At 39.1% G+C, this 26,080-nt stretch overlaps 1 protein-coding gene across 4 annotated transcripts in view; it reads left to right on the top strand.

Annotated features, from left to right (window-relative positions):
- The first annotated feature begins 1,567 nt into the window (after window positions 1–1,567).
- Window positions 1,568–26,080, top strand: part of Col19a1 (collagen type XIX alpha 1 chain) — a 313,664-nt gene continuing 289,151 nt past the window's right edge. The window contains exons 1-4 of one of the 4 annotated variants that reach the window (XM_013125565.2): window positions 1,568–1,656; window positions 11,867–11,993; window positions 24,309–24,374; window positions 25,972–26,071. In XM_013125565.2, coding sequence (XP_012981019.1) covers window positions 11,903–11,993; window positions 24,309–24,374; window positions 25,972–26,071 — 257 coding nt within the window. In that variant the 5' untranslated portion in view covers window positions 1,568–1,656; window positions 11,867–11,902. Of the gene's footprint in view, window positions 1,657–2,373; window positions 3,452–11,866; window positions 11,994–24,308; window positions 24,375–25,971; window positions 26,072–26,080 lie in introns of those variants that run through there. The other 3 variants (XM_040729471.1, XM_040729472.1, XM_021223306.2) reach the window with 3 other exon arrangements.

The following is a 26,080-nucleotide window of genomic DNA, read 5'->3' as shown; positions in this document are numbered from 1 at the left end:
AGGTTGCAATGTCCCTCTTTAAGTGCTCTGTTTATGTAAACAGAGGATACAAATATGAAGCCTTTAAAAATACTTCAAAAGGAACTTGTCTCTCATGTGTCACAAATAGTTAACTGTATCTTCTATGAGACATGCATGTTGAAAGTCGTTTGTGTGTCTAGGAACAGAGGAAGCACTTGATGACAGTTTTAAGCTTATTTATTCATTTCTGAAGATGTCCAGTTTTTTTGGTTCAATGTTATATGTAACAAGAGAATTGTGGCAGAAACGAAACCTTGTTTAGCTATTTCATAAACACATTAAAGGTTGTGAAATTATTGAAACAATGAACTTCTTGCCATATAACTTAAAAGTTTTCTTTAATAATCTGTAAAGCCTGGGCATAAAAAGAGTACGAATATAAAGTATAACAGACAAATGAGAAAACCAGTGAACTAAGGATACTTGAACAAAGGGAAAGGGTCACCGGAAGTCCAGGAAAGTCTGATAGATCATGTCTTTAAATGGTCACCTGAGTCACTCGACTCTTATTTGGCCTCTTTCCACAGTCAACCAAAAAAATTGGTGACAGAGATCTCATGACGAGGAACAGCATCAGATGGCTTGAAGGCAGAAACGCGGTTCGTGGCACTGTGAGAACTTTCAAACTGCAAGTGTTTTCTTTAGGATGACAGGTGGGTTTAAGGTCCACCAGGACATGCTATAATGGTCGCCCTCAAACGAGGTGAAAATGAGCTCCTGTAAAATTCTTTCTGAGCATTTCTTGTCTTTGCCACTCTGACTTTTATGAATTCCTTGGTTTGTGACCCTCGGTGTGTGAAACTCATGTCTATGGCTCTGATTTCCATCATTATGGATCCATAACAGATCTGTAACTTCAACTGTGGCAACACACGACTTAAAAAAAAAGTCCTGAATATTCTCTATTCATTGACTTAATCTTTCAAATTCTAAAATTTAAAACGTCACACACACCTCATGTACATAAATATTTGTGTCTACTATGAATATAGATCTGAAAATACACATATCTTTACTGTATAGCTGCTGCTATACCCACTCCCTCCACATATTGAAAGAAATCTCAAAGAATTAAAAAACCAGTATTTGTAGCATCACTCCATTGTGAAGGATGATATATTTAACACTCACAACATACATGCTTTTATGCGGACACAAACCTACAGGATGATTAGAACTTAAAGCTGACTCGATTAACTTTAAATAAACTCCAGACATGGAAGTGAAAATAAAATATACATGATACCCTATGTAAAAAGCTCAACTGTTAAAAAGCCAATTATCTACCTGGGAATGTATGCCACACATTATACTTTGAGGACACATAGTCAGAAGGGAGAAACGGTCTGCCTCCAACTGTCGTTGCCTCTATGATACTGCTGTTAAAAGAGAAACCTGGAAGACATAATTCCCGGCTCTGTGTGTTCAAGGAAAATCTGGGCACGAGTTGGCTGAGGACTGTCTTGCGGAGTCCTCCGTGCTCACCGAGTGGGAGGGTCACACTGGAGGGACGAATAAGGGCAGAGATGCGTCCCGCTTCCACTCGCTGGGAGCTGGCGCGGGCCACTCCGCGGCGGTGCGGCAGCCCTGTCCGGACTCCACCGCGTCTCCCAGGGGCTCAGACACCAACCCAAGGTAAGCTGCTGAGCTCTACCACTGGCCGCTTTGCTTGATGTCACCCACACTAGCCCGGTCTCTGTCATCTGCTGTGTTTCTGGTCATTTGCCTGCATCTGCTTTTTAAGAAAATGTCAAAACGGTGCCGCACATGTGCACATATTTCCGAGGTAAATCTGCCCACCTGCGGTTACGCATTCCCACGCTGGCGCCGAGGGGACCGAGTGCATTTAACCAGATCAGGCCACTTTGATATGCTATCTATAATGGGGCTCGTGTTTGTGCGTCCAGGTCACGCGGGCTCGCGCGTTCCACTTTAGTTCTCGGTGGGTTTTGTGGGTGGATTTGGGAAGCAGAAGTGTGAGCGATGCTGATGCGGGTGGAACGGACACTGAGGAAGGTTCCACGGGGGTAAACGCATAGAGCCTGCTACGAATTCTGCGGGGCTGTGGTCTGGGGCTGGGATGCTGTGCCCGGGAGAGGCGAAAGCCAGGACGCGCAAGCTTGGACGTCCGAGTGACCCATGGAGTTACCCACTTCGACCCCTGCAGCGGTCCCTTAACCCGTCTCGGGCTGACAGGGGCCGGGAGGGGGGTGGTGCGAGGATCCGGGACTGGTCCCAGAGTGCCCGGCCCTGTGCCTTCTTGAGTCCGCAGAGTGCGCAGCACGTCCGGCCGAAGCGCAGCCGCCGTCCCCGCCGTCCTCGCTGCCACCGCCGCCGCGGGGACGTCAGGGTCCCGGCGCACGGGGACCGACGCCGCCCCGCCTCCGCCCGCGGCCCTCAGCTCTGCGGGAATCCGGCCGGCGCCGCAGCCACCGCGGCCGGCCGGGAAGAGGGAGGCGGCGCGCACGGTCCGGGAGAAGTTTGTTGGCCTGGAACCAAAGGCGCCACCGCGCAAGTCAGCTCCTTTGAAGCAGGCGGGCGATGAAGCTTAACCTTACCCCAGCTAGGTCTTGGAGGGTTCTGGAGCCAGGCGAGTGGGTGCGCAGGTTACCCCCCATGGACTCCACTGCATGGGAGGCAGAGCGGAACTCATGGTGGGTCTCGGGGGACAGTAGACTCGCTAATAGAAAGAAAGAATCGGACCCAGATGCTGCAAATGTGTACTTTTAATAGAACCATCCAGGAACTGCGACAGTGGGTGGTGTGAGACCTAGCTCGAGGCTGGGAAATGGAAGGGTAACAGAAATAAATTGTGCTGTCTCCTCCCACCCCATCACCAGTTCAGAGACTACTTACTTCCAATCTCTTCTAGGAGAGAAGAAGGTCTGAGGAGCACAAGATGTGAGGGTGGTACAGACGCTTTAGGGGAATTTACATCTGCCCACTCCCCACCCCCAAAAAAGGGAGCTAATGAAAGCAACTCTCCTGCACAAATCAAGGCCTACAGTTGTTCTCTAAGAGAAGCCAAAGAAGCAGGGCTTGATAAGGATGGCCTTAGGCTCTCCCGAATAGGCCAGCAAAGCTGCAGGACCCTTTCTAAGTAGAAGGCTCTTCACCAGGGGCCTGCAAAGCAGGAGGCAAGATGTCTGTGCTTTCAATGGTGAAAACTGTCATTTCCTGGTCCTGCGACACAAGGACAGGATTTTCTGAGAGGGCGATTCTTCATGGCACAATCAAGAGGAGGTAGCCACCAGGGTTAGAAAACTCGTTCCCCCTCCCGGAGAAAATGTTGGAAGTAACTGCCAGGTGCTTTCATGTGGTTTGGACCATAATGATTTCTATGAGTGTTCAGAAACCTAAGCGAGGTGTCCTGAAAAAAAAAAAAGACATGCGTGGCAATAGAGCAAGGAGAGCGGCTCCATATGGACAGGTAAGAGAAATGCCAAATGGGAGGGAAGAAAGCCGCGTGCAATTATGTTTGTATCTGAATCATTGTTATCCTCAAACCCTTTCCAAACAGATGGGAGTCCATGGTATTCTTCAAAAATGGGAAACTTTCCATCTATCTTTTTCTGGTCCTGCAGTTTGATCTCTGTTGCTGAAATCTCAGTTCGTTTTATTTCTGAGGCAGAAGAAATGGACAGTGGCTTCTGAGAGCACGGCTCTAGGGGTGGAAGATATGGACGGGAACCATAGGAATGTGAAGAATAGCATCATAAGTGAAAATTCAAATGAAGAACGAAAAGCAGGCGTAGAACACGAAGAAGTGGGGCTCTCGGTACACTAATATATAGCCGAGACGGAATACTGTGGTGGGAAACGTAATGACTGGGCGGAGTTCAATCAGTCCAGGGAGGCCTCGTTGAGAACTTGTATCTCAAAGAGGCAGAGAATAGACAGGCTTAGCAGAGGAGAGCAGTCAGGGAAGGAAGACAGAAGGAACAGCATGTCTGAAGGCTTAAGGTGTCGAGGGGGAGGAGTCATATGCCTGGTAAGACAGAAAGCACAAGCTGAGGTGAAGTCTAGGATGGGGAGAGCTGCCAAGAAGACTGGAGAGGGGAGACTGAGAAGCAGGGGGCACTGGATACTGTTCTTGTGTAAATAGCAAGACAGCCAGGCCAGGAAGCTACATGCTGAATTTAACAGGAAGATGCTGATAGTAGACCGAAGGGCCTATCTTATGCATCTGTAGATGGTAAATTGGAAATGCCCCTCCCACTTGTTAAGAAATCAAAGGCAATCATGAAGTTTTAAGAATACCCTATCAGAAAGCCAACAGTGATTCAGATAGAAGAGAAACCGGAAAAAGTGGATACACTGGGGGAAATATACAACTCTACGAAGACGAAGTTCTGTCAGAGGCAGGGGTGTGTCTATGAAAAACAGAACCTGAGCTTGTAATCAGAAAACAGTGTAGGTCAGCCACAGTTGTTGAGATTTAGGGTCTCTGAAAAGTTCTTGCAGACAGCTGTCATTGGGAGAGGCATGTCAATGAAGCGGACACATTGTCAAGGAGGGAGAAGATTGCTTAGACACGCTCGAATAGAATCTTTCAAACTGCAAGTTAAAGGTAGAATAAGAGTACCCAGATGGTCGGACGACTGGAAGGACGCTTCCATAGAAAATAAAAGGAAGGAAAGGAGGAAGGGAGGGAGGAAGGAAGGTAGATAGAAAGAAAAAAAGAAAGAAAACTTAGAAAAAGTTCCATCAGGACTGTAGTTGCAATTCAGAGGTAGTGTGCTTGCTATGTATAAAGCCCTTATTTTGATTCCCAGCACACACCCCCAAAATACAGGCAAAAGCATGGTATTTGGGGTGCTGCTTATAGTTTGATGGAGCAGTTTTCAAAGCAGAGACCTGGAGAGATGAGACTGTACCAGAGCTGTGAGTGCCTTGCTGCCAGTCCATAATGAAACCCCATGAAAGACGTAAATGAGAGCCCTGATGTGACTGGAATGGTTTTAGGGATGGGATTCTTAGCCAGGACTTCCCACACTTTGCTGCAATCTGGCACTCCACTGGTGTGGATGATCCCTAGTTTGAAGCTATCCTGGAATACCTAGCAAAGCCTTGTTAGGAGAGAGAGGGAGAAGGGATCAATTTTCAGCAGCTGGGCAATGGAAATGAGGGAAAAAGAGTGGAGGAAAAGAGTCTCCTCGTGGCTGTTGTAACAACTAGAAAAGAGTCCACTGTAACTTCCAGGACTACAAACGGCACCAAAGTGAATGAATGGTTTTTGCAGAGAAGGTGTGCACGGTTTCAAAAGACACCCTTTACAATGGTTTGACAGGCTTCTCTCCAGGTCTGAGGTGCATAGGGAGTGAAGGCGAATTTGAAGATGATTTTGAAACTTAATGTGTTCCTGCTTTGACAGTATTTGTAACTAAAACATAAGGATGAAGACATTACCCTGCAGTTGTTAAGGTAGAAATCCTGCTCACATTGTGGGAGTATTCTGCGGACTCACTTCAATTTCATTAGTAAATAAGTGATGAAATTGTAAAATACACATCTATACCAAAACAGTTGTATTTGATTATTAGCTTAGGATTTTAACTCTGTATGACTCCTTTTCTGCTGGCTTCTTTTTCTCTTTATGAAAGTTGGATTCTCAAGATTGACAAGAGGACAGATGTGGGACACCTGTTGTTTTGCTTATTTACACAATGCCTCGCTTCATAACAGCATAACGAGGCTTTTCTGGTAGAGTTGCGTATGGACATACTGGAGAATAGTCAGGAAAGCTTGATTTAAAAATCAATCATCTACCCGATTGTTTAGCATTCCCTCTGTAAAGAATGCTCTGAAAGTGTGACTTCTTTCAGGCACCTGAGAGGTCTAACATATTCTTTCTCTTTCCAACAACAAATCCTTTAGTGGAACAAATGAAATCTCTAACAAAAAATGATTTTCCCCCCAGGAACAAATTAGATTTGTGTTAAGGATTTTAAGGACTTCAAGGGTTTGGAAATTCATCTAATTAATTTCATAATCTTCCCAACCTACTTGTTTGAAAACTGGGATGTTACTTAATGTAACAACCTACATCAAATGAATCAGTATCCTTCCCCACCATCTCCTTTCTCCTTTTATGTGTGTGCTCTTCATGATTTTTGTTTGTTTTACTTTGTTTTCATTTTAGTGATGTTCTATTGACCCAGCCCTCATGTAATACACAATTTCAAAGATGCACTGTGAATACGTAAAATGTGAAATGTCGTTAACAGTAAAAACATTCATATTTGGCTTGATTGACTCAGGCTTCCAGTGACAGGCTTCTGAACTGTTTCATTTAGAAAAACCACCATCATTCCATCCACTGGTCCATCCACTTATCCACTATTCCATGCACTGGTCCACTGTTCTGTCTTTTCAAATTTCCTGTCCTTTCACTTTTTTTTTTGGTCAAAAACAATGTGTGTTTATTTCACTTTCCTGGACCACAGTAACATCAGACACTTATTTATTGTTATTATGTGTATGCACAGTATGCGAGGTTATGGATATAACATGCAAACAGGTTCCCATAGAAACCAGATGGCATCAGATTCCCTGGAATTGGATTTACAGCCAACAGTGAACTGCCTGATGTGGGTGCTAGGAACCAAACCTGGGTTCTCTCCAAGAGCAGCAAGGCTCTTAACTACTGAGCCATCTCTTAGTCCTGACACCAGGAATTTTTATTTGACTTGCTGCTATATCCCTACCCAATTAGTGGTACACAGTAGAGCTCTCATCCTATCAATGAAATGAAGGAGTAAAGTTTTCATTGATCCTTCCTTTGCTGTTCATCTTTTCTGTGTACCAATATAGACTTCATGTTATAAAACATAGCAAGGACATCTGCAAAACCTGTCTTCCTTAAAATTCCATTAGATTTTATAATAGTTTTAAAGATACTGAGAAGTAGACTAAGAATGTTTAAGAGATAACATCCAAAACTAATCTGGGGAGAGATGGGGGAGAGGATGAGGAGAACAAGTAGTGATTAGGACCAGACATTGAGACATCCACTATGTTGCAGCTGTCACAGCAATGTGAAATAAGTTTCAGGCAGGGGTATCTATCTAAAGGGTTTCAGAGGGCTTGTTTTAGAAGGTCCACTGGTGTCTGTGTGGGCCTGTCAGTGCTAAGCACACACTCACAAGTAAGACTTTACTTTGAGTGGCACTGGATAGGAATTATCAGGGTTATGACTGGGATCTTGACAGGGGATAAATGAATATTCATGAGGAAGTAATGTGAGATATAAGGATCTGAGAGCTGTGCCCTGTACCCTGCCAGTAAACGACACATTGCAATAAAAAAAGCTCTTGAGCAAGCAAATGTGGATTTGAACCCAAAGCTCCTCGATAGACTGTTCCATGCGCATTCATGTCTGTGCAATGGAGACCTGATACATATTTTCATCACAAGACTTAGGGCCTAGGTAAGAGGGTCTAATCTTCCTTCTTCAACCATGTAGGTTCTGAGAGCAACGTCAGTTCCTGAGGCTTGAGAACAAGTGCCCTGACTGACTGAACCATCTTGCCAGCCCAAGATATGTGTGTTTTTAAAATCAATGTTCCTACTCTCTTTAAAATCTTTTAATCAAATATTTAGGTACATGTTACACAGACTTTTTACTCTGTTCCCTGTGAATATTAGAGGCAGGCATAGTTTATTTCTGAGCAACGAATATTAAAATAAAAACTACACACAACTATGTTTTATTTGAGAAAATGAGACCACCCAATATTTTCTATATCTTTATTAAAAATGTGCTGTAGACAGCTTTGTACAGGTTTTCCAGAAAGCAATTCCAGGGATTTAAGAAACATCAGCCTCTGCATACGTTGTCTCATGGCACTGAGCTGGGAAGGCACTGGGCATCTTTCTTAAAGCTTAACTTCAGCCATGAAGAGCAAAGCACTAAGTTGCGATAACATTGGCTTGATTTAATTTATAAAGCTGTCTTGATAATCACAGTACCTAGTCCTGAGGGGACAGATAGAAAACTGCCACATTCTGATAGAGGGGTTGGATAAAGTCAGGAATGAAGAAGTCCAAGGAGAGAAACAGTGGTAAGCTTAGGGCACCAACCAGCAGCTTGAGCTCAGCTTGTGTCTGGAGGCAGTGACAGGGACGAAGGAAAGGACAGACTCAGAAAAATATTGGGAAGTTCTTTCCATGGCAATTTTATTGGGCAAACCCAGAAAATACCCCCAACGGAACTTTTTAAAAAATTTAGAAAATGTTTGCTAGTGAAATAAGGAAGCATAAGATGGAAATGATGTATCCAACTGGATAGGAGATAGGTAGATGGATGAATGGATGGAATATATATATATATACATATATGTATATGAAAGATACATAGGTAGATGATAGGTATGGAGGAAGATAGATAGATAGATAGATAGATAGATAGATAGATAGATAGATAGATTGATAGGTAGATAGGAAAAGTCAAGTAGGAAACAATGGATCTGTAGGGAGATTAGAAGGGATTCAAGGTAATGTGAAGTTAGGGAACCCAATGAGAGTTTACAGGAGGATGAGGGCTTGGCTATTGGAAATTCAGAAGAGACTGAGTTAGGATGGGGAGTGAATGGATTCTTGTATAAATTTCTGCTGATCTCACTGAGGGATAGCGGTAGGAGGTCCAAGTACTAAAACCTTTGATCAACTAATCATACACTCAAAGCACTGTGGGATAGATAAAGTTAATGCTAAGTTCTGTCGCCCTCTGAGTATCTCAAGGAAATTGTTAGGGGATATCAAGACCAACTCTGTATGCTTGTGACTTTATAGTTCTCTAGCTCTTTGTTGCTGTAACAGGAACCAACGTTTTGAGGAAAATGAATTTCTAAAACTATTTAACGCTTATACTTTTCATTATCAAATCAACCTTAGAGGAAGAGATAATTAGACTAATAATTCCTTAGTGGATATAGCAGCAGACAACTTCAGAGACCATAGTTCAATGGCCATGAGCCTAGCTTTCAGGTGAATGAATCCAGACTTAATTTTCCATAACTTATGTACAAGTAGCGGAACTCACACAGGAAGCCAATATTTTAACTATTATATTACAGTGCTAATTGATCAACTGAGAGAAATCACCCCAGTTAAAACACAATCACAGATCTCCCTGACAATTGGATCAAAATTCAAAATTCATTAATTTTAACAGTTACTAACAGACATGAGATAATAACTGTGATCAATTTGCAAGGTTGTGTGAGGATCAGGACTACATCTGTATCTAGAATTCAAAATAATTAAGACATAAAACCAGATGTTTGATGTTTAGAACCACACATTCAGTTTTAACATTGCAATTGCTGACTCTAGCTATTCAACCATAAATATCCAAAATCTTGAATTAATTTTAAAATGCTGAACTGAGCATTTGGCATGTGTTTTGTAGAATATCAAAGATGGTGGGCTTATTGTTTTCTAAACAGAGTCTATTGACAAGAGACAGACATTTGTGTGATGAATTCTTTCATGATTTATTCTTTATTAAATGGTAAATAACGACAAATCATGATTTATGATTCATGAAGAGCTATTTCTAATAAAAGTATAATTGTCAAATAAAATTGAGGGATACAGTATATTTTTCCTTTCAATTTTACCTAATTAACTATAGTAAAGTTTTTGTTATAAGGATCTAAAATATTTTATTTTACTTTGCATTATTTTGTATGTGTATGGATGTTTTGTCTTCACAGCATACATGTGCCTGATGCCCATGGAGGAAAGAATAAGGCATCAGATCACCTGTGATTGGAGTTACAGGTCAATGTGAGCTGCCTTGTGGATGTTGGGAATCTAACTCAAATCCTCTAAAAGAGAAGCTAGAGCTTTTAAGCACTGAGCAAACTCTCCAGGCCCTCTATGGATTTTATCTGATGAATCTTTCATTGTAATACCTGTAGAGGAGGACTATAAATTCTTAAAGACAATGATGATGGTAACATAATATTAAAAATTGTACAATAGGCATTGCATGTATCAATTTCCTTTTAAAGGGAATGAAGGTTGCCTATGTGCAGTAATTTTAGGAGTGGAACTCAGTTCAATAACAAAATAGTTCATGTAAAGTATGATGATGTCAATTAAGTCATAACAGATAAATATAATATTTTCAGACAGAATCATGAATGACAAAATTGTGGTTAAAATTCGGAATCATAGTATTTTATACCAAATATATAGGCAATAAATAAAAAATACAATAAACTATATTTAAAAGTCTGTGCATGAAAGGATAGTCAGTAGACTGAATGGAACCCCATGAGATAAGACACGACATTTATTAATTGGAAGTTGACAAAGGGTCAAAATTCAGAATACATGAAAATATAACAACTTCTATTAAAAACTGAGAAAGTATCTGGGTGCCATTTCTCCACAGAAGACATGTAAATGGCCATAATGCATGTGAAACATGTTTAGTATCACTAATACTCAGGAAAATACAGATCAAAACCACAATGAGCCACCTTCTTATACCCATTAGTGTGGTATCAATCAAAAAGAAAGAAAACAAGTGTAACAGAGGATATGGAAAAATCAGCACACCTTACTAATGGAAATGTGTGAGTTTTATGGAAAATAGCATGGAGGATCCTCAGGAAATTAAAAATGGGAGAACCATATGATTCACATAGCAATTTCTTCTTTGAGTATATGCCCAAGAGAATTGTAAGTAGGGACAAGGATAGATGGCTCTATATCTGTGCTCACAACAAATGTTCACAACAGCCAAGAAATGGGAAGAAATTAATGTCCATGGATGCATGGTGAACAAAATGGACGTTTGAGAACAGTGATGTATCATCTAGCTCCCAAACAAGAAAAAATTCTGACATGTCTCAGTATAACTTTTAGGACTTTGTACTATTGGCTGGGAAAGAGCTTAGTCATGCTTGGTGTACAAACATGAAGACCAGAGACCAATGGCCAGAATTCACATAAAAATACTGGGTGCGATGGTGTGTATATGTAAACCCAGTTCTGGGAAAGAGAGCTTGCTGACATATCAGCCTATTCTAGCCAAAGAAAGTGAGGTGCATGAGGGGCCGTGTCTCAAAAAGCAAGGCGGGTGACCCCTGAGGAGTGCCATTTGGGACTGACCTCTAACTTCTACACTTACACATGTATATGTGTACCCATAAGCACATGACTGTAGGCACACACACACACACACCACCACCACCACCACCACCACCATCACCAAAGATATTATATTAAGTAAAGTCACAAGAAGACAAAAGTGGAATGATTCTGCATATTAAGGTACCTACAATAGTTAAATTTGTATCAGGGGAAGTAGAATGATAATTGGGGATTTGCAGACAACGAGACAGAAAGTTTCGCTTAACGGTCGCATATACCCAGTTCTGTAAACTGAATAGAATTGTTGAGATGGATGAGTGTGGGTGTTGCAAAGCAATGGCAACAAACTTAATTACACTGACAATGCACACCCAGATATGGTCAAAATATGAATCTTATATTACAACATATTTTACCACAATTTTTAAAATAAAAAATCATTTGACTGGTACAGCTTTAAAACCATTGAAAAGGGGGGATTTTAAATGATAAGAATCTGTCATCATGAGTAATTAACTGAATAATTAACTAGGAAGAAATCTAGAAGTATTTCCCAAGCACTCATAAAGATTAACATATGCATTGAAACACCCAGTTGCATGTTAGAGCATCATATAACTTAACATATAATTATATGATATATAGAAATTGATTGCTTTCTCTTTGCTGCTGCTGATTTTGTGACTGTGATGGAAAAGTGTGCAAAATCTCAACTTGGATGCTTCTGCCATTACAGATTTGTGGCCATTTGTTCCCATGATTTCAAGGCACAATGAGGCACCCCGGCTTTTGGAAACTGTGGACTTGCGTGGCAATGTTCTTGCTTCCTGCTTCCATTTGTGTGACGGTCAGGGAAAAGCCAGGTAAGTGGGTCACCTCGATTGATCAATGTTATCTATAGTCCTAAATCCATTTAAAAAAATCCATCAAAGCAAATCTTGTTAACGTTGTAGAGGCTACAGGTTAGATTTACTGATACAGAAAAGAGAAATCATTGTTTTCTAGCACTGACCTTCATACAATACCCATGGTGAATGTCAAAATTTTCACATGCAGGCCATCTAACTTTTTCTGTAATTGGAACTTGTAAATGTGATTATATGCATGCATGTTTCCATGCATATACATGATATTATCTCACAGTTTAGCCTCTAAGAATTATTTGTTCAAATTATTAAGTCTAAAAACTCACCACTAATTAGGATTAACAAGGACATGTCTAATCTTAATTAAGAAAAAGTGAAAAATTGCCTCTGAAATGTAAAAAGAAATAGAGTTTAATTATGTTCAGCTTGTGGTGTCTCAGATAAGAAAAACAAAGGTTGAACACATCTTTACAATATCCAGTAGATAACATTTATTATCAGTTGTTAAATTTATTAATCGTCACTTAAATATTCCCAGAGGTCTTTCCAGCAATTTGAAGCATTCATTTTCATCACCGACTTTTAAAATTAATTGTGCCTGTATAGATTATTAACCTACAAGTACTTCATATTGCAAAGCTGAAGTGAATCTGTAAGGTCATTTGATAAGGAAAGATCCCATGGGATGTATTCTGAGAATAATCACATGTGGTGATGTACCCTGAGATCTGAAGACTGAATCTTTCTGTGTATGTTCTCTTGAATATTTCATAATAGTTTTTATGAGTAGGTACAACTTCCCTCTCACAGAGGTTTTTGAGTTTATATACACACAGAAGAAAAGCAAAGCTTGGTACCTCTTGATTATTTGTCACTACTTTTAGAGGAAGCCCATTTCCTGAAACAGTCCTAATGAAAATGAAAATATTCTATGCGTGTATTCATGATACCCTGTGCTTGTCACATAGTCTTGGGGGAAATCACCTTTTCTGCAGTGAAAATTAAATAAGCAGCAACGCTTAGCAAGTGCACCCATGTTGAAGTAAAAGGTTACCTAGGGAGAGCAACCACATTCTGAAAATCTGCTCTCCCAAATGAATGTTTCTTTAGGAAGAGGACGTGCTGTATTTTGCAATTTCACAAGGGTAGGCGGGCTTCCTTTACCTAGAAGGGATGATAAATCCTTAGCTGAGCAGTGCAAATTTTTTTGGCCACATTAGTATGTAGGAAATGGCTTTGAAAGGAAACATAGTTTAAAGGATCTACATACACAAGTCTGGTTTTAGCAAGGACAAGAATCACAAGAGGTACTGATTCCTGCCTATCTAGCAGAGACTCTGATTTCCTGTTGAAGCCATAGTAAATTCAGTTATTTGAGTCTTTGACAAGTCAACTGGTTGAGTCTAATACAGGATGACTGGGGAATGCTCTTGGGGGGAAATACTCACCTTTGGGATAATTAAATGGCTTTTAATTTTCTTTCTCATCTACTCCTTAGCTGGTTATCTACTGTAATTTTAATTTAATCTCTAGCTGTAATAGCTTATTTATTGCAAGAAGAACACTTATCATGGTCTCCACTTTGTTAAAGAGTATAGTAAAATATGCTTTTCTATACAAGAACAGAAAGTGTTATTAACCATAATAGCACTATCTACTGAATATCCCGAGAACTCACTCATTTTACAATAGCCAAACATCCATATTTTGGAATTCCTCTGAATATTTTACTTTTCTACATTGAGTATCATGGTTCTTTAATCAAGTTGTATTGTGTATATAACTATTCAAAGGTATTCTAGCCCCAAATATCTTACTGAATTGGTTTCTTTGAAAGATTTTCTTTCTAAGAAGCTGAATTGTAATAAGATTCACAAAACATATAGCACTAAGGGGAAGTAATAAGGAAAACACTGAGTTTTCTCGTGCCATTTGGTAGCGGGTGCCTGTAGAGCAATACGTGCATTCGGAACATGCCACGGAAATTGCTTCAGCTCAAATACCATTTACGTTAATTAAAAATGTCAGCACAGTGCCATCACAGGGACAGTTGGAGAATATGACACACTGGGCCTGGCCTGGCAGGAGACTCTCCTTGTGTCTTGTCTTGTGTGTCTGATTCACGGTGCAAGGTTCCCTTTTTAGTTTCCTCATGTGCAGACCTGTGTGTGTGGTCACTAACCATTTACCGGAGGGAAGTGATTACATCTAAAAATAAAATCTAACAAATCTGAGGGGAGGCTAGGGTTTCAGTTCTGGACTTGGTGAGGTTGTCAACAGTTTACAGTTAAAACTAAATGTAATAAAGGATAACTCGGGTCTTCATTGCTGTCCTCCATTCTATGGCACACTGAATGGTGACCTGGAATATCACTGAGAATTCAAGAATAATATGGGAGAGTCAATAATAACATAAATTGAAAAATCTTGAATTCAGGCATTTCCAACTCTGATCAATTTACACTATACTCACATGGGATAAGATATATTTGTGTATTCAGGTGGCCATGATAGCTTCAGCTCAGCTTTCAGGGTAGAGAAGAAAAATATATTAGCATATATACAATGCTTGACAACCTTCAAATTTGCTTTAATCAGCTGCCTAAAACTGGACTAAACTGATAGAAACTTCCACATCAAATGGTTAGTTTATTCTCTTATTGTGGCCTTATAATAAATCTTAAAAATAAAACAGAAAACCAGAGTGAAAAGCATAGGTGAAATAGATGGCAGAAGGCCATCTACGAGAATATTCTTTAAACAACTTTCAAGCTTCATGTAAACCGTCTAGATGGTATTGGGGATTCTCCCAGGCCTAGAGCTAAACACAGAAACCTCATTAAGTCAGTTCTCTACTAAGGAAAAAGTTATTATTCTAAAATATAGCTTATATTTGTTGACAGAAAAATCTACTATTAACCTCACATAAAAATTTGTCTTCTGTATTTTTAATAAGTCTTAGTGCTGAGAATGGTACCACCTAAAAATCTTCACAGTGGTACATGTAGTACTTAAATCCTAAATGTGGAAAGTGGAAGAAAACTTCACAGTGACTGGAGAACATGCCTCTTGGCCAGGTATTTTCTTTGGAGGAAGAGCTTTGAATTAAAGTTAAGTAGTGAAGGTACTTGTGTGACCTCTTGTGCCTTTCCCTAAAATAGCTGTGTCCCATTTTTTTCTCATTTGGCAGCTTTTTTTCCCCATAGTTTGTTGTTGTTGTTGTTGTTGTTGTGGCATAGTCCAGCATGCTTTGTCTACTTTGGTTAGCCATTGATTTACTCTCAACATAGAAGAGTAGTTGTTTGGTTCTCAAATGTTTTGGTGGTGTATAAAGGAAGTACTCAGGTGTCCGAGCCCAGACAGTAAAGATGAGTAAAGAGGCCCTTCGACTCCTATGGCCTCTGCCCAATGAGAGTTTTGTTGTAGCCTTTAAAATGCGGGAGATGGCTCACTCAGTAAAGGGCCTGTCTTTCAAGTTAAATGACCTGAGTTCCATCCCCAGAGATCTCAGCAGTCACTTAAAAAAAAAAAAAACAGGCAACTTGTAATTTCAATTCTGAGGAGGCAGAGACAGTAAGAGTCCTGAGGCTTGAAGGCCTGCCAGCCTAGACTACATAGTGGGTTCCAGGGCAGTGAGAGAAGCTGTCCCCCAAAACAAAGTGAGTGACTCCTGAAAATGACATCCTGATCGTCTCTGGCCTCTATATACATGCGCACACATGAATACATGCATCCACATGCACACGTGCATCTAGACACATTTACATTCAAATGTATACACACAGAGAGGGACACACACATACACAGACAAACACACAGAAACACACATACACAGACACACACAGAGACACATACACACACAGACACATACACACACAGACACACACACAGAGACATACACACATACACACACACACACACACACACCAATAAAAGACAAACTAAGTAGTTCTACATCTGTAGGCAACTGGTGCCTTCATGTTCTCCACTTCTGATCTTGACGGAATGCCCTAACTAGTATCATAGGTAAGGAAAGTCACTTTCCTTAATGGAGATTTGAGACTGATAAAAGAAGTGTCCAATGAACCAAACTTTAAATTATGACTTTATAAGAAAAATTCATTAATACTTTATGTATATTTCTGTAGTATGAAGAAAAAGGAAAATCAAGGCAGAAAATAGATAAGGGAAGTAGTTCCTAAGGTGTTCCCTTACTTGTCTCTGCTTGTCATACTCCCTGTGTGATCATCTGTTTTTATGCTCCAAAAGTGAATCATGTCACTCCCAAGTGACTCCCAAGTGTGCTTTGCAGCCTTGATCTGTTTCAGTTTTGTAGCTAGCTTCCTCCCTCCCTCCCCCGCCCTCCCTCCTTTCCTTCCTTCCTCCCTCCCTCCTTTCCTTCCTTCCTCCCTCCTTTCCTTCTTCCCTCCTTCCTTCCTTTCTTCCTTTCTCTCTCCTTACCTTCCTTCCTCCCTTTTCGCTCTCCCTCTCTTGCTCCCTCCCTCTTCCTCCCTTCCTTCCTCTGTTGACAAAGATTTTAATTGGCATATAATATTTGTACATATTTCTGGGAAGCAGTGTGATAATTCAATATGCATATACATATGATTATTAAATGCAATTAAAAGGATTTATATGCTCTTAAACATCTCTTTGTGTTGGGGAGTCTTGAACTCCTATTTTCTCATTATTTATGCAATCTCCAGTAATTTATTGTTAACTGTAGTTCCTTCTGTAGGTCAGAACATTGAAATCCACCCCTGCCCCCGTTTCCTCCATGCTTCAGCATTGGTTGTTTTTCTAGTCTTTGGAACGAAACACCTGACATAAGCAGCTATGGGTTTATTTTGGCTCATACCCTAAGGGTAGTTTCCAGCATGGAAAGGGAGTCATGGCACAGACTGAGATGACTGGTCACATTGCCACTCAGTCAGGAAGCAGAGAGATGAATGCTGGGCTTGCTTTCTTCTTTTTAATCAGCCCAGGGCCCCAGCCTAGGGAAAGATGCTGCCCACTCTTAGGCTGGGTCTTTTCACTTTAATGAACCTATCTGAAGTTCCCTTACAGATGTACCAAGTGTCTGGTCTTCTAGTGATCCTAGATCCTTCAAGTTGACATTAATCATCACACCTTCTTAGATTCTTGCAGCTACTATTCTACTCTCCACTTCAATGAACCTGGCTTTTCTTTTTGAACACCAACATCTGAACAAGAACACACAGTATTTTTCTTTCTATTGTAGACTTATTTCACTTAACCTAAGGTCCTCCAGTTCTGCTCACATTTCTACCAATGACAAGACTCTATTCATCTTTGTGGCTGAAACCAACTGTGTTTACATGTACTGCAATTTCTTTGTTCAGTTATTCGTCAATAGACATTTTGGTTGTTTCTATAGCTTGGCTGCTATGAATAGCATTTTAATAGATACAGAAATAAATATCTTTTTGGTATAAGAATTTTATTACATTTGGGAATGTCTTGTAGAGGGGTAACTGGATCATATGTAGCTTCATTTCATGTTTCCTACACTATTTTCCACAAAAAAATGTAATAGCATCGACAGCGAGCAAGAGATCTGCTTTCTATTTATCATCTCCATCTATTTACTTGTCTTTTTGATATTTCAAATTGGACTGAGATGTTCTCACTGAGTTGAATCTGCATTTCCCTGATGATTGGCGATGCTGAATTTTTTTATGCATTTGGTTTGCCTTTTGCACATTGTCTTTTGAGAAATTCAGATCATTGTATGGCTTTAATCAGATTCAGTGTCTTTTCTCTTGTTGAGATTTTAGAGTCCCTGGCATGTTCTGGTTATTAACCATTAATCTCTAGCCAGTTGAACAGTTTGCAGATATTTTCTTGCATTATGTGTGTTGTCTCTCTACTGTATTTATTGCTTCCATTGCTGTACACAGCTTCCCAGTTTTAGATAATCCCATACCCCTGATTCATAAACTTCTATTCAGACATTTGAATTATTTAATGGCTCCTCAATCTTAACACTTACAGATCCTCCTAACTGCTACTGATTTTGTACAGTGAACTCTTATTTCTATGGGAGATTTCAGTGAGTCAGACTTTTATCTAGTTACCCAAACTAAGTTTCCTTCCTCCTTCTGTTCTTCTCATTACCATGGCTTGTTGATTCTTGTATCGCGTTCCTTCTGCCTTTTCCCATTCCCACTGTTATCTTTGTAGCTCAGGCTAACATCATGCCTGGGCTCACAGAGTGTGGGAAAGTGGCCAGATAAAATCTCAAGAACCTCGTTAAATTTGAAGTTTAGATAAATAACCAATGATGTTTTCCAGTATGCCTGGATGTTCTAGACAATTGTAGCAGACACGCGTTAAAATATTATTGTTATTATGTATCTGATATTTGATTACAAATCTTCTGTTTATTTGCCATATTGGGCAATTCTGTGAGATGTAATGGAAGATACAGATGGGCAGGGAAGGCTGGGTTCATGTAGGGTCATTAAGTAGGGGCACAAAGCAGTGGAAATAAGGCACATGTATACCTGTAAAGCAGCCAGCACAAAGGTTCTGTGGCACAAAGGTCTGGAGACCAGAGTCAAGGGAATGAGGGGCAGGGGTATGGGGCAGGAGGTAGGGGGCGGGGGTAGGGGCACATACTGCTGTGTTTTGTGATTATAAATCATCTGATTTCTAAGTCTGCAAAGTCCAAAGCATGGACTCTGGCAAATTTACCCTGGCAATGTATACTGTCCTGTGAGTTCTCCTGGGAGATAGTGCTTCATTTGTCCCTTCCCAGATAACATAGAATGGCAGGCTTCTGTATTTATATTGTACAGTCTCTCTCCAAAAGACTTAAGTCACAATTATCTGAGAGCTATCATAGAGTCATCCCTTCTTATCCACAAGAGATATATCTTAAGGCTTCCAGTGTATGTCTGAAATTATGGGTAACAGTAAACCCTACATATACGGTTTCTTCTATACATCTATTGCTTTCCAATAATGAAGATCAATCGGTAAATTAATCACAGTAAGAGATTGACAGCAATAACTGGCACTAAAATAAAATCTAAAATATCCTCAATACTCTATAATTAAATTTAAATTAAAATTATTTCTGGAATTTTTTCATTTAATATTTGCACATTTCAGTTGGTCTTGAGTTACTAAGATTTCATGATGAAAAACTCATACCAGGGGGACTACTGTTAAAACACAAATGTTTAGAGATATACACTTTATTTTTATCTTTGTTTAAAAACTTTTTTTAGATATATTTATTTTATGTGTTTAGTGTCTTGTCTGCATGTATGCTTGTGTACCACATGAGTGTCTCTCTGGTGCCTGCAGATTTCAGAGACCAGGGTTGGATTTCCTGGAACTGGAGTTTTAGATGGCTGTAAGCTACCATATGGATGCTATGAACACAACTCTGGTCCTCTAAACTGATGAGTCATCTCTCCAGCCTCAGATATGTGCATTTTAGCAAAGTTAAGACATAAATTATATCTTTACTAAGCAAACGACACTTTTTCTTTTCCTATTATTTGTGACGTGTGTGTTCTATAAGTGATGCTAAGACCAGTCAGAAAACTACAAGAAGTCTAAAGAACATACTGGCCTTTACTCTTCATGGCTCTGAAAACTCAATTTTCCCTTTACCTTTGTATATACAAGAATGAATGCACCTCCTGCTTTTCCTAAACTAGAGTCTCGAAGGTTACTGCCTCCTATTTGGCATGACCATCAGCAAACAAACACAAACTGCTTACATATTAAATCAATTGAAAAGAGAAAATTGAAACAGTAGATTTCAGCTAGTCTTGGATATGAGAAGAAAGAGGAAACTTAAAAAAAAGAAAAGAAAAATGAAAGAAGACAGTTCAACATGCTGTCAAGTATTTTAGTGACTGCTATAACAAAATGAAAACTTACATTCAGAATAGAAATTCTAGATGACAGGAAAGAGCATGTATACTTTTAATGTTTCTGTACATCATTAAAAACATATTTTGTGGGACTGGAGAGATGGCTCAGTTGTTAAGAGAGCACTAACTGATCCTGCAGAGGACCTGGATTCCATTCCTAGCACCTACATCAGGCTCACAACAAGCCTGTGATTCTAGTACCATGACATCCATGCCCTCTTCTGACTGCCTCGAGTACTGCATTTATGTGGTACACATACATACATGCAGGAAAAACACTCTCACACATACACATGTATTTTTAAATATCTTTAAAAAAAAGAAGTGAACTAGTCCCAAGATGATCTAGTAATCCATGCCTACTGGTAAAATCAGAACTAGAACCAACAGATTGGATCTCGTGTGTGTGTGTGTGTATGTGTGTGTGTGTGTGTGTGTATGTGTGTGTGTGAGTGTGTGTGTGTGATAGATTCATTTTTAAAACACACAGCTAAAACAGATGATGGGAACAACTACATATTAAAGAATGAAAAGAGTTTCTTAGGTATGTTATTATTTTGTTTAAAATATGCTTTTGAGATATGGTCAACAAGTAAAGTTGATTTGCAAGAAGTATGTTTTTCTCTACTTTTCCACTGAGTAGCTGCATGACCTATTTCTCTAGGGTGACTCATGTTCAGATGACCCGGAATCAGAAAGTTAAAAGATGCTATGGAGATGAAGTCATGACATATGACATATGTGAAGCTGAACTAGATGACTTCACTTTTGTTTCCTGTTGCTCCTTTCAATACCCCACCAATCCTGTAGACGGCCCAGGTCTTTCAAGCCACACAAAGAAGAAATTAAGTCATTAACACTTTAGCATGCATTTGCTAAAACTACTTTTATTTGCCTTTGAAAAACTGTTGAGTTCTGCAAGCAGTGCGCTTTCCCTAGAAAGACGACATTCATTACTCTGAAATACTCCAGAGGGCCTTTGAGGGACAGAATTGCTGTGCTTGGTCTTCTCTACCTGTGACAATATTTGAATCTTACGCATAAGTCTAAAGGTACATTAATATTAAAATTCATTTGTATGTTTATATGTCTGTATTAGAATAAACTAACATGCCCAACTCGTGCTAGTTACTTCCACTGTTTTATATTAAAATGTATATGTCAATATTTAAGTTAATTAATTAGCATATCTAAGCTTAGGATAGGCATCGCCACTGCTTCTTTCTTCATTTTTTGCAATGATTTCATAAATCTTCATGGATTTGTCTTATTGAACCTTAAATCTTAAAAAACAGTTTTAACTTGTTTTGTTCAGCTGTTCACAACAAAGTGTGTGTTCTAAAGGTAGGAATTGGCATTAATGTTTTAAGAACTAAATACTTTTAGTGGAGAAATACATAAATATTGCCAGAAATGTTGATCTCATTTGTTTCAAAGCAGTGTGATTATTCCATTGACATCAACATATAGTTGATAGGTAGAACTTAAAGGAGATAGATGTATAGTTTCCTACTGGAAAGAGGCCACACACCTATCCCTCCCTTCCAAAATCTCACAGCAGGAAAGCCCTTCCACTGCCCAGAGATTTCTTCTGCCAATCACAGGTTGCATCTTTCTCCTATGTGCCTATGTTATGAAAAATGCAAGGTTCCTCTTGTGGCATAGTGCCATAGAGACATTCATAGCCAATATACATTTTTATTGAGATTTTCTTGGTTATAATTTAAAATGTAGAGCAGTTTTTAGATTAAAATATTTTCTCAAGAGAGCTGCTGTTTTTCTCCTTGTGTTGAGATTTTGCTTATTTAGTCTAAAGTAAGTAAATGTTAAAAGCACAATACCCTGATTTTTTACTCATGCAATTATCACTCAAATAAAATCATAAAATATATCCTGGATTCTAGAAGATTTCTGTGTACTTTCTCCCAGGTAGTACCCCTTGGTGCTAATTGCTCCTGTGACAGAGATTGGTTGTATAATTACCACGTAATTGGAATAGGTAGTATGTATTTATGGGAGATGGCACTTCCCCCACTTATTTTACCTCAAAATCCAAACATTTCACCATATCAAGCTAAATCATTTTGTACTCTTATCCAGTTCTTTCATTGTTGTTCTGTAGCATGTTCTCTGCCAGCATGTTGATGAACTTGTAGGTTGTAACGCTATGAGTAATGATAGCACGGGCAATCTTATCTAGAAAGGTCATTTACATTCATGTTTTGTTTTCACGTCTCTTGGGCCATTGAGTTTCTCTTACTAGAGTTCATGCATCATTAGCATCAGTAAATACTGTCAAACAGTTTTCTCGGGTGGTTGCACCACTCGCCACCATCACATGCAATGTAGAAGAGCTGAAAATGTTAACCATTTGTCATATCCTCACCAACACTTGGAATGACAGTTTTTTGATTTTGGTCATTTAATGGAATCTCAGTAGTTTTTTCTACATCTCTGATTACTGATGAGGTGGCACCCCTTTGAATATGTGGGTTGCTAATTTGGATATTCTGTTTTGTGAAGTGCTTAAAGTGTTTAGAGTGTATTAGAAATAAGCTTTCTCACGTTTTGCTCATTTGTAGGAGCTCAGGGTATGTGCTGGATGCAATACTTCATTAGATAGCTTCTCCTTATGTGTGGTTTGCCTTCTCTCTTTAAGATGCATGTGTTATAAATAACTTATATTCTCGAGCTTGTCTTTTCACACTTCTGATCTTTTGATTAATAAGTGCTTTAATTTAATTAAGCCCCATTTATCAATATTTTCTTTTGACAGTAATGCTTTGTCTCTTTCATGAAATCCTTTGCTTCTCCAAGTTTATAAAGCTTTATGCTTTACCAAACCTCTTTCATGTTTTATTTTTCACATTTATAATTTCCTCCTGTATCAATTTTTCCTTTATCAATATCTAATAACAGACACAAATGATTAAAAATACCCTCTATTTCCCACTGAATTGCTGTAGTTTTTGAGGATACCTTACATCTCATGGTTTGTCTCCAAGTTATTATTCACCTTTGCCTTTAGCTATTTTTGTTTCTTTGCTTTTCCATTTAAACTAGAGAATAAGTTTGTCAGTGTTAAAATGCATGCACACAAGCACACACACACACACACACACACACACACACACACCCTGATCTGTTGGAATTGGGAGTTTAATTGTCATTCAGAAAGAATATTATTTGCTTTTTACTTACAAATAATGTGATAACATTATTTAGACCTTGAGACTTCTAGTTAAATACGCTATGCTGATTCCTTGCCACAACTCTGGGTCTGAAGTATATTTGTCAAATGAAGGACTGAGGCTTTCAGAGGTTAACTGGAAAATTAGACGCTTTCACTTTCAGCCAAGCAGATGTCCAGTTTGGCCATAAGCAGCTTATTTCCTTTCTACACTATAAAATTTAAGACATGAAACTCAAACATAAATTTTTGATGTGGAGAATTGGACTTGTGATTACATAATGCGAAAGGTTTAATGCATTTAAGAGTGTAGCTATATTGTGGCGTAATGGCATACTTTGAAATGTGGGTTGCAGTTTTGTCAGCATTACTTCATTTGTGGTTATCATCTCAATTAGATTTAAATATATTATTTCAAATTAGATTTAAATATATTATTTCAAAAACTAATGTATAATGTAGTTTTATTGGACATGTAAGCTCACTGAGTAGAGATTGACTTTCTCTTTATCCATGAGTATTATGGACAAATTTAATAAAGTGTTAACTTCCTCAAATTTTATCATACAGAAATGTCTTTGCTTTCTAATTTTATTTAGTTTGCTTTACTCATGTTCCCTGCTCTTATAAAGGTTTAGGACAACCTGATAAAATATGGCAATAATTCACTTGTGTAATTGACAGAATATGCATTGCATTCGAGAGTTTAATGATGCTGTAAAAGCTAGCTGATTCCTATTCAAATATACAGAAACATGTGGATGTTTGAATAATAGTGATAATAACAGCCAGCTGTGTTCTCACCACGGGCCAGGCAATATTCTATTCTTTTTTTTTTTTTTTCGTTTTTCGATACAGGGTTTCTCTGTGGCTTTGGAGGCTGTCCTAGAACTAGCTCTTGTAGACCAGGCTGGTCTCGAACTCACAGAGGTCCGCCTGCCTCTGTCTCTCCAGTGCTGGGATTAAAGGCGTGCACCACCACTGCCCGGCAATAGTTTATTCTTTTATAGGAACAAACATTAATCTTCATAGTCATACTGTGGGATGGGTATCCTCATCCCCACTTCATAGAAATTTAATAAAATATTTCAGTTTTATTTTTATTTTCACTCTTATCTTGTTTATGATTGTATGGTAGCTTTCAATTTTATTTGGAAAAAATAGGATGGAAATTTTACCTCACATAAGTCATGCTTGTTTTTTAAATAGAAACAACTTGCCCTATCCTGAGGATGGAGGGACATCAAGATGACAGAGACAAACTTCAAGTTTCAGGTAAGCGTTCTTTGCTAATTAGCACTCGGTGCAAAGTGTCCATTCATAGGGACGGACACTGTGTGGTTACAGTCCTCTAAGGCACTGCTCTGGGGAGTGGGGATCCAGAGAGGGTAACGTACATTATCTCATTAAAGGAATAATGATTTCCCTATCTCTTTAGTACGGTTTATAGTGCATCCCCCGTCCTAGGGTGGCTCTGCAGCCTTCTCATTGACTGTCCAGATGGAATGTTAGTTCTCCACCAAGCCAGAGATTTTTATTCTCTTGACTTGGAGACGTCTTCCCTAAATGTGCCTGAGTGCTCCTTTGCCAGTTTTACAAGTTAAGATCATAACATCCAGCCAGGCGGTGGTGGCGCACGCCTTTAATCCCAGCACTCAGGAGGCAGAGGCAGGCGGATCTTTGTGCGTTCGAGGCCAGGTGGACCGATAGCCTCCGAAACAATACAGAGAAACCCTGTCTCGTAAAAACCAAAAAAAAAAAAAAAAGATCATAACATCCACATAGAAATGGGAAGCGATTGCTGCAGGTGAAATACTGTCTATATTGTTTAACAATTGGGTAATAGCACCTCACCTTGATGCAGAACAAAAGTCATGTGAAATGACAAATGCTGTGTCTTTTGCAGCAGTTTTGAAAAGAGAAAATAATATTATTGAGAAGATGTTTTAGCATCCAGATGTAGTCATAATTTACATACTATACTGATGTAATATTTTTTTAGATTTTACACTTTTTTTATTTTTTTTAGATTTTTTAATTAGAAATTGTTTATATTTTCTTTTGTTGTGAATGTTGCCTTTGCTTGCTCGTTGTTATTGCTGTTTCCTTGTTTGTTTGTTGACAGGATATCCCTGTATAGTCCAGATTGGCCTCAAACTCAGGATCCTTCTACTTCAGCCTCCAAAATCTATCATAGGCATATGCTATGAAACCCGGTCAAAATTCCTACTTTGCTTTTCCTCCTTCCCTTTCCTTTCCATATTTTCTTTCTGTTTTTCTCCAACTCTCTCACATATACATGATGATAACATATATATTACACTTGAATTCCAAGCATCCCCACATCCACATAATTCTCTTGATACGTGCTTTTGTTAGAGGCTGTTTAGATTTGAGAAGAATAGCTACTATTTTTACTCTGGCTAATGTTCTGTTTATACTTTAGAGATGGTACAATGAACTACCATAACATTTTGCTTAGGTCAATTCCTAAATTAAAGCAAACTGATATTGTATTCCCTTGAAAATCTGTGAGAAGCAAGGATGGTGGTACACACTTGCATTTGTAGGCTTGGGGAGGTTGAAGCGGGAGTACTGCTGTGAAATCAGACCAGGCAAAGCCAGAAAGAACTGTTTACAAACCATTCTTCAGAAAGATAGCTATGCCTTCTGCAGGCAAAGAGAATTTTAATTCTCCTCTACTCTAAAAGGAAAATATGCAAAAAAGAAATCAAGCATGAGTGTTGATTTCAAACAGAAAGACTTTACTTTAGATCAATCAATCTGTGGATCTGGATAACAAACTCCTGCTTAAAAACCAATTATGTCTGTGAGTTTACTCCTCGGTTTAATAACATGTCACATTTTCCAGGCTTTGATTTGGCAGAGAGCTTTGCTCTGAGGCGTGCATTTTGCGAAGGTGATAAAACCTGTTTCAAATTGGGAAGTGCACTTCTTCTCAGAGACACTAGGTGAGTAAA

The sequence above is a fragment of the Mesocricetus auratus genome, unplaced genomic scaffold, assembly GCF_017639785.1.
Source record: "Mesocricetus auratus isolate SY011 unplaced genomic scaffold, BCM_Maur_2.0 Super-Scaffold_100021, whole genome shotgun sequence".
Taxonomy (NCBI): Eukaryota; Metazoa; Chordata; class Mammalia; order Rodentia; family Cricetidae; genus Mesocricetus; species Mesocricetus auratus.
Note: the sequence above shows the minus strand (reverse complement) of the source record. Positions and strands in the feature narration are given on the sequence as shown.